Source organism: Myotis brandtii, unplaced genomic scaffold (genome assembly GCF_000412655.1).
Source record: "Myotis brandtii unplaced genomic scaffold, ASM41265v1 scaffold374, whole genome shotgun sequence".
Taxonomy (NCBI): Eukaryota; Metazoa; Chordata; class Mammalia; order Chiroptera; family Vespertilionidae; genus Myotis; species Myotis brandtii.
This window is the reverse complement of record NW_005364372.1, coordinates 6,841,636-6,856,961: the sequence shown is the minus strand read 5'-3', so window position 1 is coordinate 6,856,961 and position 15,326 is coordinate 6,841,636. Positions and strand designations below refer to the sequence as shown.

At 36.9% G+C, this 15,326-nt stretch overlaps 1 protein-coding gene across 4 annotated transcripts in view; it reads right to left on the bottom strand.

Moving 5' to 3' along the window:
- The window catches only part of DGKB (diacylglycerol kinase, beta 90kDa), a 543,595-nt gene that overhangs the window by 413,194 nt on the left and 115,075 nt on the right, over positions 1 to 15,326 (bottom strand). For all 4 annotated transcript variants that reach the window (XM_014544666.1, XM_014544667.1, XM_014544665.1 and 1 more), the window contains 2 exons: positions 11,707 to 11,860; positions 4,273 to 4,413 (listed from right to left, as the gene is read on the bottom strand). In XM_014544666.1, the coding sequence (XP_014400152.1) occupies positions 4,273 to 4,413; positions 11,707 to 11,860 (295 nt within the window). The remainder of the gene's footprint in view (positions 1 to 4,272; positions 4,414 to 11,706; positions 11,861 to 15,326) is intronic.

The following is a 15,326-nucleotide window of genomic DNA, read 5'->3' as shown; positions in this document are numbered from 1 at the left end:
GCTTCAAGATCATAACAGTCTCCTCAATGTTAAATTTCAGTGATTCTGAGATTAATATACACATAGTGCATATTAACATGCAGGTTAGTCTTCATCATCTGTATATCAATTATTGAATTTCTGGTTATTTTCCTATTAGTTTCTCTTTAGTGATATATTTTCAGTAAATGTAAGCTAACTTACATTCTAGTTACCACCAGGGGGTGGCGTGGAATGAAGAAAGGCCCTGGCCTCAGCCAGCAGCCAGGAGAGGGAGACCCCGGCCAGCAGCCAGAAGGCCCCAATCAGTTCTGATTGTCAGCCAGGCCTAGGGACCCTACCCATGCACGGATTTCATGCCCTGGGCCTCTAGTAATGTATAAACACTAACCAAAAAATGAATACCATGTATTCAAAAGTTACAGTATAAATGAATTTAGTATTATTTCATGCCTTAAATATTTACATTACCTTTCTCAAGCACCCATTAACTTAGATACAATTCCATTAAACTATTATTTTCTGAGCATTGATCTGTTGAAACATATGCATGCACATACAAACATACACATGCAAGTGGTAGGTACTAAGGTGGGAAGTTCCACAAAGTGCAAGGGCACAAAGAAAGAGCACAATAAATCCAATTAGAAAATGGAAAGAGGACTCATGATATGAGCAAGGCCTAGATCTGATATACATTGGGAATGAACATCCCCAGCAAATGCACATTATAAGGTGGAAAAGTTCAGGGTTTGTCTGATGACTGAAAAGTAAGTCCACATGACTGGGATATCATTTGTGGATGTGCAGGCAAGTCAAAGCCAAATGCAAGACTGGCAAAGTAGGTTGTGGTCAAATTGTGTAGCCTAATCAGTTTATGGATGCCAAGTTAAGGGTTAGTTTTGTGTATTGTTCAGTAGGGAGCTATAAAAGGACATTTATAAATCCTGAGTCAGAACAAAAAGAGAAAAGACAGGTCTAGATGCTGACAGATTTTAGGTAACATGAGAGGAAGTAATAAGAATTTAAATCTTTTATGTGGGAAGATGATTAAATAGGTGGGCCGTTTAAAAAACAAAGCACCCGGGTTAACCTTTAACTAAAAGAAATTGATGAACAGAAGAACACTGGAGACTAGTTGAGGTGAATCCAATTGAATCATATTTAGATAATGTGACAACTCTGCCACCCCAGTATGTGAGCAAATATATTGGGTGCCAGAAATTAAGTATGAAACAATGATTGACATCATGGGTTATGAGGTCAGTCTATATGGGATGGGAGGCCAAAAATCCACAGATAAATTCAGGAGAAAGTGAAATAGTTTAGGAAAAATAATTGTGAACTTACTTTTATTTCACTTCACAAAAAATTATGTAAACTAAAAAGTATGAAGGAGTTTATGTGAGCAATTTTCATTTAAAGATGATTTTTACTATTGATTTTTCAGAAAGAAGTAGAAACATCAACGTGAGAGTGAAACATCAGTTGACTGCCCCCTGCACACACTCTACCAGGAATTGAGCTGGAAATCTGGGCATGAGCCTTAACTGGGAACAGAACTGGCAACCTTTTGGTGCCGGAGACGATGCCCAACCAAATAAACCACACGGGCTAGGGCAATATTAGTTCATTTAATCCTTATAGCAAACATGAGAGACATTATTATGATCCAAATTCTACAGTTTGGAAAAAGGAGGCATAAAGAGGTTTTTTAAAATGTGTCCGGGTCACAGACAGTAAGTTTTGAATGCATTTAGATTAGGAAAATCAAAATCCAAAATAAGCATGCAGCTGCAAAAGTTAATTATTTTAGGTGCTTCATCATATCTATGTATGTGATAATTTTAAGTATTTTTTTTCTTTTCTTTTCTCTACCTTACATTGTGTTTAATAAGTCGTAACTATTTGGGGAATAAGTATCTATTAAATTAATAACCATTACATTTCTCTAAAGTCTTCCTGAAATTTTTTTTCAAAATTCTATAACTATAAATAGAATAAGTGACTATTAGAAAATTATAAATTTGCAATTGTAGAAGGATAAAAATGTATGGTACTACACAGTGCTAAGAAAGTGGGTGAGAAGAATGAATTCTGACTTAATTGATGTAGGAAAGGGCCAAGCATTGGTCCTTAAAAACAAATGCAAGCTCCAGGTGATGAAGGACCAGGTTAAGGTCTTCCAAATTAGAGGGAAGTAGAGAAGAGATCTAGAGCATCGGTGTGCCTTAATGTGCTTCTGAGGTTGCAATTCTTTAACTTTGGAGATTCTGACGAAAATCACAATAATAGTGCCAGGCCATACCAACTCTGCCTATGAGTCTGAAAAATGTTTAAGAAAAAAGGCCAATAGAACTCAATCTGGTGTAAGCTTAAAAAAGGGCTGGAAAATACAAAGAACAGAGAGAAGGGGGTGGGTAACACTGAAGAGAGGTAAGTGGAAGGTCAGGTTTGACGTGATTCATCAAGTGTTTTTGAATGATTTGTGGGTCAACTTCTGTCTGTAATTGTGGACAAAGACTGTTGACTCATAGACTCAAATTGAGAACTTAAAAGCATGCCTCAGAGGAATTCTACCTTAGTCTTTTTTTAAAAAAAGACTTCCAGTTGACCTAAAAATAATTAAACTGCAGCACAAAGACCATATTTGGGGAGGCATGATGGTGCCTTTATTCAGCCTCGAAAGTGGGGTTAAATGGCTTTGTATTTTTAAAACCATCACTAACATGGTCCTCATAACACCTGCGCAAACTTTTTCTCTGGCTGTAACTTCAATAGAAACCCACTGAACATTAATATTTATTTTGGAAGAAGAGAGGTTTCTATAAGTTCTTAAGAATACAAATAAATCTTGAAATGCAAATGTTAAACATTTAGGAATAAGAAATATTTATTTAAAGAATAATGTTAATATAGCTTATTCATAAGCAGATGTGACTCAAATAATCATATTATAGTAAATTAATTACTAGTAAGAGAAATAATATCAATAAATTACTATTAAATTTAATTAAACATACTGTACTTCTTAATCATAATTCTGAGACATCGCAATGTTCTATATTGCATTGGCTTTGGAAATGTCAAAATTAGGATTCATTATCTTCACTCTCATTTCAGTAGCAAAAGTTTTTAATTCCTTTTCATAATATCCAATATAATCAAGTGAATTAGATTATTGAACAAACCACCAGCTCTATATTTAGCAAGGGCTTTGGGGACATAATAGATTTACTAAATAAATGATCGCCTAGGCTTAGAGTTAATGTTTAAAAAATGTGTTCTTGCATTGCAATGAGTAGAATTTGCCACCAGAGAGAGCTCAAACACTATCTTTTATTAGAGAGCAATTATTTCCTTTCAATTAGAGAGAAATCCTCTATCTCAGTGGTTCTCAACCTTCCTAATGCCACAACCCTTTAATACAGTTCCTCAGGTTGTGGTGACCCCCAACCATAAAATTATTTTCGTTGCTACTTCATAACTGTAATTTTGCTACTGTTATGAATCGTCATGTAAATATCTGATATGCAGGATGTATTTTCATTGTTACAAATTGAACATAATTAAAGCATAGTGATTAATCACAAAAACAATATGTAATTATATACGTGTTTTCCGATGGTCTTAGGCGACCCCTGTGAAAGGGTCGTTCGATCCCCAAAGGGGTCGCGACCCACAGGTTGAGAACCGCTGCTCTATCTGAATTACCTGCTACTTTGTAGATGAAATAAACAGTCGCTATTGTTTAATTATCAATAATATAGAGAGTTAGCTTCCATGAATGAAGCTCTCATGTTTGGCATTTGAGAAATCATTTGTTCCTAGCAAAGAAAGCGTTAGGGCTAAAGCTTTTAAGAAAGATTTCTCAGGGAGAAAGCTCTAGCTGCATGTCTGCTGTGAATGACCCCTCATACTGACCAGTAGGAAGACCTCTTCATATACTAGAAATAAATGCGTTTTTTTCTTTTTTCAAAACAACCTCAGTAAACACTTTCCAATATCATCTTGGTATCAAAATGAGCAACATTCATAATAAAAAAGTCATTTGATAGACAAACAAGATCAAGAAATACTTGGTAATAAATGAAACTTGATAAATAACCTGAAATTGATCAATTATCACTATACTTTGATTTGAAAATCAAAGGGATTTTTATTATTCATCAACATCACTGTACTTAACCAAAATTTATATAACCACAGTCTCTGCAATTTGTAGTTGATCAGTATTCAGCTCCTTTCCCTATACCCCAACGGCAACAAGTAAACTAATGAAGAAACACATACACTCCAGTTTATCCTCAGGTCTTCCTCTTTCCAGGAGAGACAGGTAACAGACAATGTCCTTCAGATGGATTACTTCTGGGGAACACGTGTTTGCAGGTGAAGTGCGAGGAGGGGTGATGGCACCTTTATTCATTCTCAGGCCTGAAAAAAAAATATTTGTCTTTATATTGTTAAAAATATTCACAGCGCTCTGAAACAAAAAGCAACCAAGAAGATATGGAGTTAGAGCATGGACCATGTAGAGAGCTATACATTTCAACGCATAGGGTAACCATTCTCTCTGGAACTCCAGACATATTCTGTGACTGCTGTAAGCAATGGAGTTGCTTGGGATTTGGGGACGTAGGGACCATACTAGCTGCCTAATGGAGGGTTTTAAAGACAGGACCCTATTTTCTAGGGGGAGATGGTGGACAGATTTGAATGTACCAGGAAAAATGTTCCTATTCCACATCTCTGCTTTAGACAGTGACAGCTATAAATCATCTGGGAAGATACATAAAATTGGTTGTTTGTTTAAAAAAAAACAACAAGAAAAAAATGTCATTCTGTCACAATATGATTTATTATCATCAGGAATCATTCATTCATAGAAGTATTTATGGCAAATATTTGCCAGCACCACGAAGAAGGCATCCTTTTTGCCACTGAGGAATCTGCCCATAAGAGAGAAAAGAAACATTAAAATTTGGATAAACCTGACAAATACTCCATTACAGAGGCAATAACATGACTGTAGTTTGATTTTTAAAGGCCCATACTTAATTTCTGAAACCCATTCACCATGCCTATTCCAAGACCAGGGTGGAGAACTGTAATGCCTGTTCACAATAGATGATGATTACAGATTACCTGGTTGGTGATCATCAAACTGAAACTCATTTACAATAAATGGTTCGTTCCATCCTACACAGAAGCCTCTGAAACCAGATCACATGTACGGGAGGAAACCCCAATCATCCTTTGAGGTACATTTGGCAACATAATAGGTGTTTGGGTTAGATGACTAATTGGCTAAAGAGCTACTGTGTTCCTAGTCAACCAGGAGTTATTGGAATAGAGGGAATAATCCCAACCAAAGATAGTTCTACAAGCCAGCCCTCCCTTAGTGCAGGTCCACCTGATCACATCTCTCTCTGTTCTATTTCCTTTGATGTGTGACTTTGACTCAATACCTAGCATCTCCTCCAGCCATCTCAAGATGGCCAGAATATAATTTAATGCATTATTAAAACTGATAAATTAGTTTTATCATCTGCAATGCTATTACTAATAAAAGGTACCACTTATTGAGTGATTAATATATGGCAGGAACCATGCTGAGGGCTTTACCATGTATCATCTCACTTAATTCTCACATTAACCCTGTGAGGTTGATTGTATTACTCCCATTTCACAGATTAGAAACAAGCTTACAGTGACTATTTTCCCAGAGTTACATAGCTAGCAAATCCATCCTCTTTTTTTCTACATGAATGGTTTACAGACTATTGTTGGTTCAATACCAATAGTAAGAAGAAGAAGAAAAAAAAATTACATCTTAATCCAGGATGATCCTTTATACACACACACACACACACACACACACACACACACACACTTCATTAATTAGTAGGTTTCACAACTGGCCTAATATTTTCTTTCCTGTATTATCCTATTCTCTTTTCTCCTATTCCATTTCATACTTAAAATTTTATCAAAAGACCCTCTAAGTTGAAGTCATTACCCACTAATGTGCCCCCGACCCACAGTTTGAAAAATACTGCTTTATCTTTCCTTCATTTTCTTTACCAAAGCCTTATTTATGTCAGAAACATATCTATGATCCACATTAATTCTACTTGTTTATAGTTACTGAAATATATATGTACACTTAATAAATTGATTTTCCTCCCTAACAGAAGTATCACTGTATACCTAATGCAAACGAACACAGATATTTTATAAGCCAAAAAAGGCAAAGAATTGAAGACAATATTAAGTTTTAAAAATATTACCTTACTTACTATTTCTAATTGACTAACTAAAACTTCTCCAGCTGCAGGAATAAGCAATTTCAAACTAGTATAAAAGATATTTTGGCGCTGACAGTTGACAGACCATAACTTCCAGCCTCGGAGAACAGAGTCCTTGAATTATGGTCGGCTAAATCATGACCTAACTCATCCTGCCTGATGAGCTAATCCTCTCTTCTTAGCTTCCCCTTATGGTACCGAAATGATTTCATCAGCCTGATCTAAACCTTTTATACAAAAAACTCAGAACAAAACAAGAAAGCATAAAAAGAATATGTGACATTCATTTGAAAGAATGCCAAACTTATTATACATTTCACTTATGTAGAACACCTTATGATCATTTGTTTGAACTTATAAAACTAAGGTACATGGTATTCCATTATCAGCTTTCATAATACTGAATATAAACAATTAGAGAATGTGAAACATTCAGAAAGAATAATAAAAGCAACCTGAATAATCCAGTCCAATATATTCAAAACATCCAATTTAATAATTAAAGGGGATATTATGGGGCTACTTTTCCTTTACTGACAGCAATTTTATCATAAATGGGTACTTGAAGTTGTGGGGTTTTCTCTGGTTATGTAAAGGGTTTTCAGGGTTTCAAAATGGAAGATATATTGGAGTAAAATAATTTGTGAATAAATACTACTACTAATAATAATTTGGTACTATAGGAGCATAAGAAATGCACTGGTCAATATTAATAAATGCTAATTAGCTAATAGAAATTCTTTTCTATTTCTACAGCATTTTTATGTAGGTATGTAAGCTACATAGACTATATAGAATCATTATTATCAACAGTAAAAGTACATCAACATTAATAAATTTATAAATCCATTTTAAGTGCCAGCTGTGTGCTAAGAACCTCCCTACCTCATAGTCACATAGCCTTGACTCTGTCCACTCTGTATTTCTCAGGTCTTTGCCCTTTTTAGCATTGTGGAAACTGAAGTAGCTTATTATACACAACAGACCTATAAAGCCACCCACAGTAAAAAAAAAAAGTACACACAGAAATACATACACAATTTTTAATATCCTCAAGACAGTCCTGATAAGACTAATAGTTTCTTCTCAGCACAACTAATGAAGTGTGTCTTCTGGCAAGAACATTCACTAAAGTCATTTGACAAAAGAATTTTCCCAAAGGTTCAAGTACCTCATTTTCTTTGGGCAATTTTCTGTTCTTAATTTGATTAACTTTCTTATGGACAAAAAGAAATTGGTTTTACTTTTCTCCATAAAAAAAGTTCTTGGTGTTGTCATGCTCTGGTTTTATGGCTAAACTCCACTACTGATATTGTAGCTCAACAGCACAAATCCAGTGTCCTTTGCCACCTGGAATGGACAATGAGAGGGGACCAAAGAAAAAGTACCTTTACTTTTTATTATTGGTATTATTCTCAACCCTAAATATCTTCTGGATATAGTACAGTTCTGGGTTGAGTAGGGAATGATTGAGCCTATTTTTTTGTATGACGTTAAAAAAAATGTCATCTGTTGAGAATGAGAAGAAATATTTGAGTAAAACTAAAAGCTTAGAAAACTTTAACCTAATTGATCTAGCAAAAAATATCATGAATAGATCCATTTTACAACTGATGTTCTTAAAAACTGAAGAGGTGTTAAGGCCATGTTAATGCCGGGGGGTAAGAATCAGTAGTGGCAACAATCAGAAAAATTATGAGATTTCCCTCTGGTGATTGTCAAGGTTCAAGTTGTAGGAATTGAAATATGAGATTATCATATTGATTCCTAGTTAAGGGTTTAGAAGTCACTTTCAGAAAAACAAAGGGTCCAAACGCTTGAAAAATTCTGTAAAGAGAATAGTTCAAGTGATAGATTTTAGGGATGACATGAAGATCTGAAGTTGGTCATTGGTGAGGGATGAGGGACCTGGCATTTACAATGAAGTAGAAGAGACTATGACAAAGTTGGAAAGTGAGTGCACCAAGAACGCCTTCAAAAATGAAAAGTCCAACATGGGAACAGTGGAAATAATCATCTTATATTTAAATAGGTGATTAAAAGCAGTCACATTGCAACAAGATGTTCCCTAAGAAAATAAATCATTCACTACACAAAATGCCAGATGAATCATTAGGTGTTAAAGTTCAATAAAACAAAACTGCACACACAACCTTTATACCCATTTGCAATTAAGTAAAGATATGTCGTTATATAATAACTATTTTTTATTTTTACCCTATCTCCTATACTTGATTATTGTTCATTAACAAGAACAACATTGTTTTCCTTTTTTAATTTTTTACTTTTCATTGAGAAGTCCTTATTGTTCAGTTGATATATAGTCAAGAATAGCTATCATATTCCTGATGGTATTGTGGTAATAAAATATGGAGAATTCCAAGCAGGGATACACAAAGTAGATTATAGCACCTCTCATCTCAAAAATAATTTGTGATGTTTTTAACCACAAATACATCTTGGGCAGATAACATATTATTGCAAAACAAAGTTCTAGAAATAAAAATATATTTATTTTTCAGTTTTAGATTCAAGGATAACCAGGCCTTGAAAATTTTAATATCTTGTGTTCTTTATTCCCAAGAAAAAAAGTATCAAAGTCTGACAATTATATAGGGTTTAAAACAGTCCCACAAAGAACACTGCACTCTTATGTTTCAAAAGGGTGAGGCCTGCTTTGAAAAGGAATCACTGTTTATTTTTGCTGCATGAGGGGTACACAGTCTCTCTTTTAATTCCTTTCAAGCAGGTCCTTACAGAATATGTGAATGCCCCAAATGAAGTACCAGCTATTATTCTTTTGTTTCCATTTTGAGACCTGACTTGATTTCTATTCCTTGTAAATTTGGCATCTTCTATGTAGTACTTATTGCATGATTTTTTTTTAAAAGAGGTTTTGAGATTTGAATGTCTGCAACATGGCCTAAGTAATTTACGTTCTCTATCCTATCTGACAGTTACTCAGACAGAAAACATTAAACATGTTCCCGCTTCTCCTTTCTCAAAACCAAGGACAGTGTTGCTTCATGTAAGTTAAATAAGGAAAACGTTATTATTGTACTGTGCCTAAGGCAGGTGAAATCCATATAAAGCATGGAATGGAGAAATGGGAAGTATTAATTTTGAGATCAAAGTAAGCAACTGTCCCATTTTAAAATGTTCACCTGGAACACTTGTAAGCTCCGGCTCCATACCTTAAGGACAGACCAAATGAACTGATTCATAGAAAAACAGCATTGTGAGTCCTCTCAACTCGTAATAGGAGGGGAATTATTTTAGGAACTAAAAATATTTGATGGGTAGTGGAAGGTTAGGATATACATTAATGTTTATATATGTTAAAGGGATCATAATATATCACTTGGAAGGTATATACTTGTTTTTACAGAGTTTGGACCAAAAATGCTCTAGGAAAAATATATTACTTCGTTAACAGAAGGGGACACAGCACAACATAAGGCTTAATAGTGTGGACTCTTTGTCAAGTTGCCCAAGTTTTCTTTATGGCTGAATCACCTATTTCCTAATTATAGGTGTGTGTTTTGTTGTGGTTTTTTTTTGTTTTGTTTTTTTTTATCTGAGTGTCAATTATTAAACTTGTCCTCTTTACTCACATGTCCATATGCTACTTTGTGGTGCTTGGGCTGGAACTCTCTGGACCAGTGGCTCCCTTGGGATTCCCTGGGCCCCTTTCAGGGGATGTGTAAGGTCAAAACAATTTCAATACTGATTCTGAGATGGCATTTGCTGTTTTCACTCTCATTCTCTCATGGGGATACTGTGGTATTTCCAAGAGGCTACATAAGATAGATATGGCAACAGAGATGCAAGTATGGTTACCGGTATTTAGCTTCCAGCTGGGAAGCCAAATGTTAAAGGCAATGCACCAATGTAAAATATGCCACTTCTCCATATTTTTAAGTCTTTTTATAACAATATGTAATTTTTATTAGCATGTGATGGGCTACTCATAGTTATTTTTAAAGTGTCTCATCTTTAATGTGGTAACAGCAAAAGATGTCACCCACATAACACAGGTCCTTTGGAGTCCTCAATAATTTTTAAGGACCCAAAAGAGACATAAAATCAAAGAGCGTGAGAAAAGCAGCAGTAGACCACATTTCTCCATTGCCAGCCAGAAACCAGTTGGGTTCACAGGGCGCACTACAGAGATTAGGAAGCAGGAAGGAGAAGGGGCAGCTCCGGCTGGTCTACCTGCACTTCCTGTGAGATGGCTCCAGCATGTCACTCGTACAGCGTGCGGTTCCAGTAGCCATGGGCTCTAGTCTCTGCTTATTCCCACTCCACCGAAGGCACAATGAGCTCTCTCTACAGACCTGCACAGACCATCATGACGCGCCTAAGGGGTCTGACACCCAGGGCTGCAGCTCCTCCTTGAGCTCCTGAGCTATCAAAGCCAGCGAGGACCTATCCTCTCCACAGAAGTGCATCTCAGCTCAGAGGGCCTTTCTTCCAGCTTCTGGGATGTGATTACTCCAACCTCGGGGCAGCGTGTGGTTCTACCACTGCCTCACCTCAGTGTTCCTCTTTGTTGTCTCAAACCTTCAACACTGTTTAGCCAGTTTCCTACTTCACATTCTCTAGAGTTACACAGTGAGATTTTGGTTTTCCCGACTGAATGGAGAATGGGGTAATTAGCAAATGATATTATTGTATTAGACATCTTTAAAAAGCTATACATAATGAAAGAATTAATCATCTCTATGGTGACAAAAATTTAAGCAAGTATCTAAGAGAAAAATAAACTCCTCTGAAATTACAAATATAACATTGTTAAAATATACTGGTAATTTGCACACTTTTATATTAATATTATGCTTTCTATACAACTGGCTTATGGCTTCATTTATGTATAAAACATTTAAAAGAGAACTTTTCCACATTCGATGAAAAGTATCTCTTAAAATTACTACCTAGACATACACTGTTACAACATTGAATGATAAGTGATGGATAATGATAAAGTATATTTTCTCTAATGGTCAGTTATTATCATTTTGGAAACATTTTAAATATTGTGCATAATATCAGTATGAGAGTATAAACCAGCCGTGGGCAAACTACGGCCTGCGGGCCGGATCCGGCCCGTTTGAAATGAATAAAACTAAAAAAAAAAAAAGACCGTACCCTTTTATGTAATGATGTTTACTTTGAATTTATATTAGTTCACACAAACACTCCATCCATGCTTTTGTTCCGGCCCTCCGGTCCAGTTTAAAAACCCATTGTGGCCCTCGAGTCAAAAAGTTTGCCCACCCCTGGAATAAACCCTACAATGAAGGTAATTTTTAAGCAAATCATCTCTTCTGTTATAGAGAACGTTGATACTCATTTTTCTCTACAATTTTTATTGTTTTTTTACTGTATATACATTTTTCAAGTAAAGAATTACACTTACCACCTGAAAGGAGAGCAGGCTTACTTTTGACCATGGGGCTGGCATGAGGAAACCTGTTGCTAAATGACATGAAAAGGTGTGCTGTGAAGTCATCGGGAAGCTCAGCCTCCAGGAATGTCTTCATAAATAGCTTGAAACCTTCAAAATCTATTGTCTGAAAAAAATTAAATATATGTTTTCACTCAGCCAATGTCAAGATTGTATGCTTTGTTCAAGATCATTAATAATAGAAATGACCTTATTTCAGAACTATGTCGGGCAGTCCTGGCTAACATGGGAATTAAGCGGATATGTCTTACCTGCAGCAGTGTAGCAGGAAAAGGGGGAGCTGTCCAGCAGACATATTCACAGTTCCTGTATGACCTTAAAAATCGACTTTGAATCTTAGTTTCCTGCTCTGTAAATTGGGATTAATAGTCCCAGTTCCACAGAGCTGTTGCAATGATTAAATCAGGCCACTAAAGTGAACGTGCCAATGCAGATTCATGAGTACTTCAAAGGAATGTCTTATCTCCTAGTCATGTCTTTAATGGCAAATATTGTTTTCAACTATTAGAAAAAGTGGTTAACGTTATAATTGCACCCTAACACCAAAACCACTAGATACAACATTCCAAAGAGAAATTCTAAAACTCCCTCTGCAGACTTTAAAAGTAGTCTATTTCAAGGTCCTTGCCCACCCTTACTCACTGCAGGGCTATCAAAAAGTACACATTTTTTAGAGACAATCATTACTGCATTGAGAGGCTCTGGGTCCACTTGGGAAAAAAGTGATGGAAGCCACCTTCCATGATCAAATTAATAAGAGAGCTTTACAGGAGCTACCCAGAGAGCTGGCTTTCTCCAAGCAGAGGGCAGTGGGCCAAGGTCTGACTCCTGCCTGGGAAATTGAGGGCAAAGGCAAGTAAATGGTACTATATTAGGCTCAGCCAACAATCCCGTGACTGCGGGCACAGGAATGAATAACTGTTTCCTCTGAAAGAGAGGTAGCCAACATGGAACAGAAGAGCAGTGAAGCTGTGCTGGGTCCTGTCCAGTAGGCCATTTGGAAAGACAAGGAGACCTATAAAGAACCTGGACTCAAGCCATGTCTATCAGATCAAGAGAGTGCAAGGACTATAGGCCTCATAGGAAGCCCTTGAAGGGTATTTTTTCATTACCCAGTTTAATGTGACTGAGATGAACCTAAAAATAGGGGCAAAAATAAAATTTGGCAGACTGATGCTCATAATTTTGCTCCAAATCCTGGAAGATAAGAATAAAAGTAATTCCTTATACTGATATTTTGGATAGAAAAAAAGGCTATTTTTCCTATGTAATAATATTAAGGTAAGGTCATAGAGAATGACCAATTTTATTATTATACTAGAGGCCCAGTGCACAAAATTTGTGCATGAGGGGGGATGGAATGTGTTTCTCAGCCCAGCCTGCACCCTCTCCAATCTGAGACCCTTTGAGGGATGTCCAACTGCCCTCTCACAATCCGGGACTGCGGGCTCCCTACCGCTTGCCTGCCTACCTGCCTGATTGCCCCTAACCGCTTCTGCCTGCCAGCCTGAACACCCTCTAACCACTCCCCTGCCAGCCTGATTGACACCTAACTGCTACCCTGCCAGCCTGATTGCCCCTAAATGCCCTCCCCTGCTGGCCTGGTCGCCCCTAACTGCCCTCCCCTGGCAGCCCGGTTTCCCCTAACTGCACTCCCCTGTGGGCCTGGTTGCCCCTAACTGCCCTCCCCTGCAGGCCCGGTCACCCCTAACTGCCCTCCCCTAACTGCACTCCCCTACGAGCCCAGTTGCCCCCAACTGCCCTCCCCTGCAGGCCTGGTCATCCTCAACTGTCCTCCCCTGCAGGCCTGGTTGCCCTTAACTGTCCTCCCCTGCTGGCCCAGTCATCCCTAACTTCCTTCCTTTGCCAGCCTGGTCGCCCCTAACTGCCCTCCCTTTCAGGCGTGGTCCCTCCCAACTGCCCTCCCCTGCTGGCCTGATCGCCTCCAACTGCCTTCCCCTGCCGGCCATCTTTGACCATATGGGGGCAGCCATCCTGTGTGTTGGAGTGATGGTCAATTTGCATATTACATCTTTATTATATAGGATTCATTTGAATAAGCCTAAAATGGAATATGGCATGCAGGGATATCATTAGAGAAAGGTCACTTTTTGTTGATTAGATCATGTACAAATGTAGTATATATACTATGTATGTTTTTGTCCCTAATATAATCTCAAACCAGTAAAAAACAAAAAAACAAACAAACAAAAAAACAAAGTCCAAAACTTCACTTTGTTTACTAATGGTTCTAAGACATTAATGTGAACTTGTAGTTTAGTTTAGACTATTTTGCTTATTCATTCTCAAAAGGGCACTTCAGACATGTATATTTGTGGCAGGAAAAAGACTTGATTTTTGTCCGTTTTTAATAAATCACCCCTACCACAAATTTGTGTAAATTCCACTAGTAGACTGACCACATAACTAAAAACTATGAATCATATAGCAGGTTCAAGTAACAGAAGGATTTTTTAAAAAGCAATTTGCCATAATGAATGAGGCCAACATTTTAACATACACAGATGAAGCCAATGGCCAGACCACTGTGTATAAATACATTCTCTTGGGTGGGGGGCTCTATTTCTACTAACAGGGATTCTGAGAGGTGGCCTATGGAAAGAGAATTAATCCACTTGCCATTGGATGAGAGGCAACCCTCACCATGTATGAAGACCCATGGAAAACCAAGAGTTCATTTTACTGCAAAATTAAAGGAAGTTTGTGTGAGCAACATATCCCTAGGCATGGTGGTTAGAAGTAATGATGTTTACAGTTGCTCTTCCTTCTGCATCCTAAGCCTTTTGTGGTCAGTAATGTGTTGAAGTCAGACCACCTGTAACAACTCTGATGATGGTGGGTCATGGACGGCACCTCTCATAGTAAGCAATACATTCCTTCTCAGGCCTTTTATTTTTTCAGGTATTAGGAAAGCTTTCTGAACTCTCTCAAGTGTTGCAGCTCCGCCTTGATCAACAAGCAAAAAATAGCTCCTTAATTTTATTCTCTGACAGCTATGAGTCTTAATTTTCTGCATATAATATCAACCATTCAGGGTTGTTGCCTAAATGTAATAAATCAATATAAATTCACGTAAAGGGTATTTATTCACCCTAGGGCACACAGTATGTAAAAAAGTTAAATTAAATAAAAAAAATAAAAGGAAGCATTGGTTTATAGTAAGATGGATTTTTTTATTGTCTTAATTTGCCCTCCTCTTTATTTAAAAAAAAAAACTGGAAAATTCACTATATCTATCTTCCCACATCAAACCTGCAAGTATTTATATCTTAGACATTTTACCAAAATATCAGATAGTGTTGGCAAATTACTGTTTTCAGAAAGCAATCATTTAAAAACAGATTATCTTACTTTAAAAAGTAAAAGCCTATTACAGACATAATAATAGAACAGAAATTTCCTCATTTCTTAAATGATTTCTATGAGACGATGCCATCCTATTTATTTCTCAAGTTTTACTCCTAATGTAAATTTCTTTCTTCAAAATCTTTACAGTGTCAGAGGGGGCAAATTTCCTTCTTACATTTCCTGTCATTACATACAACTACCAA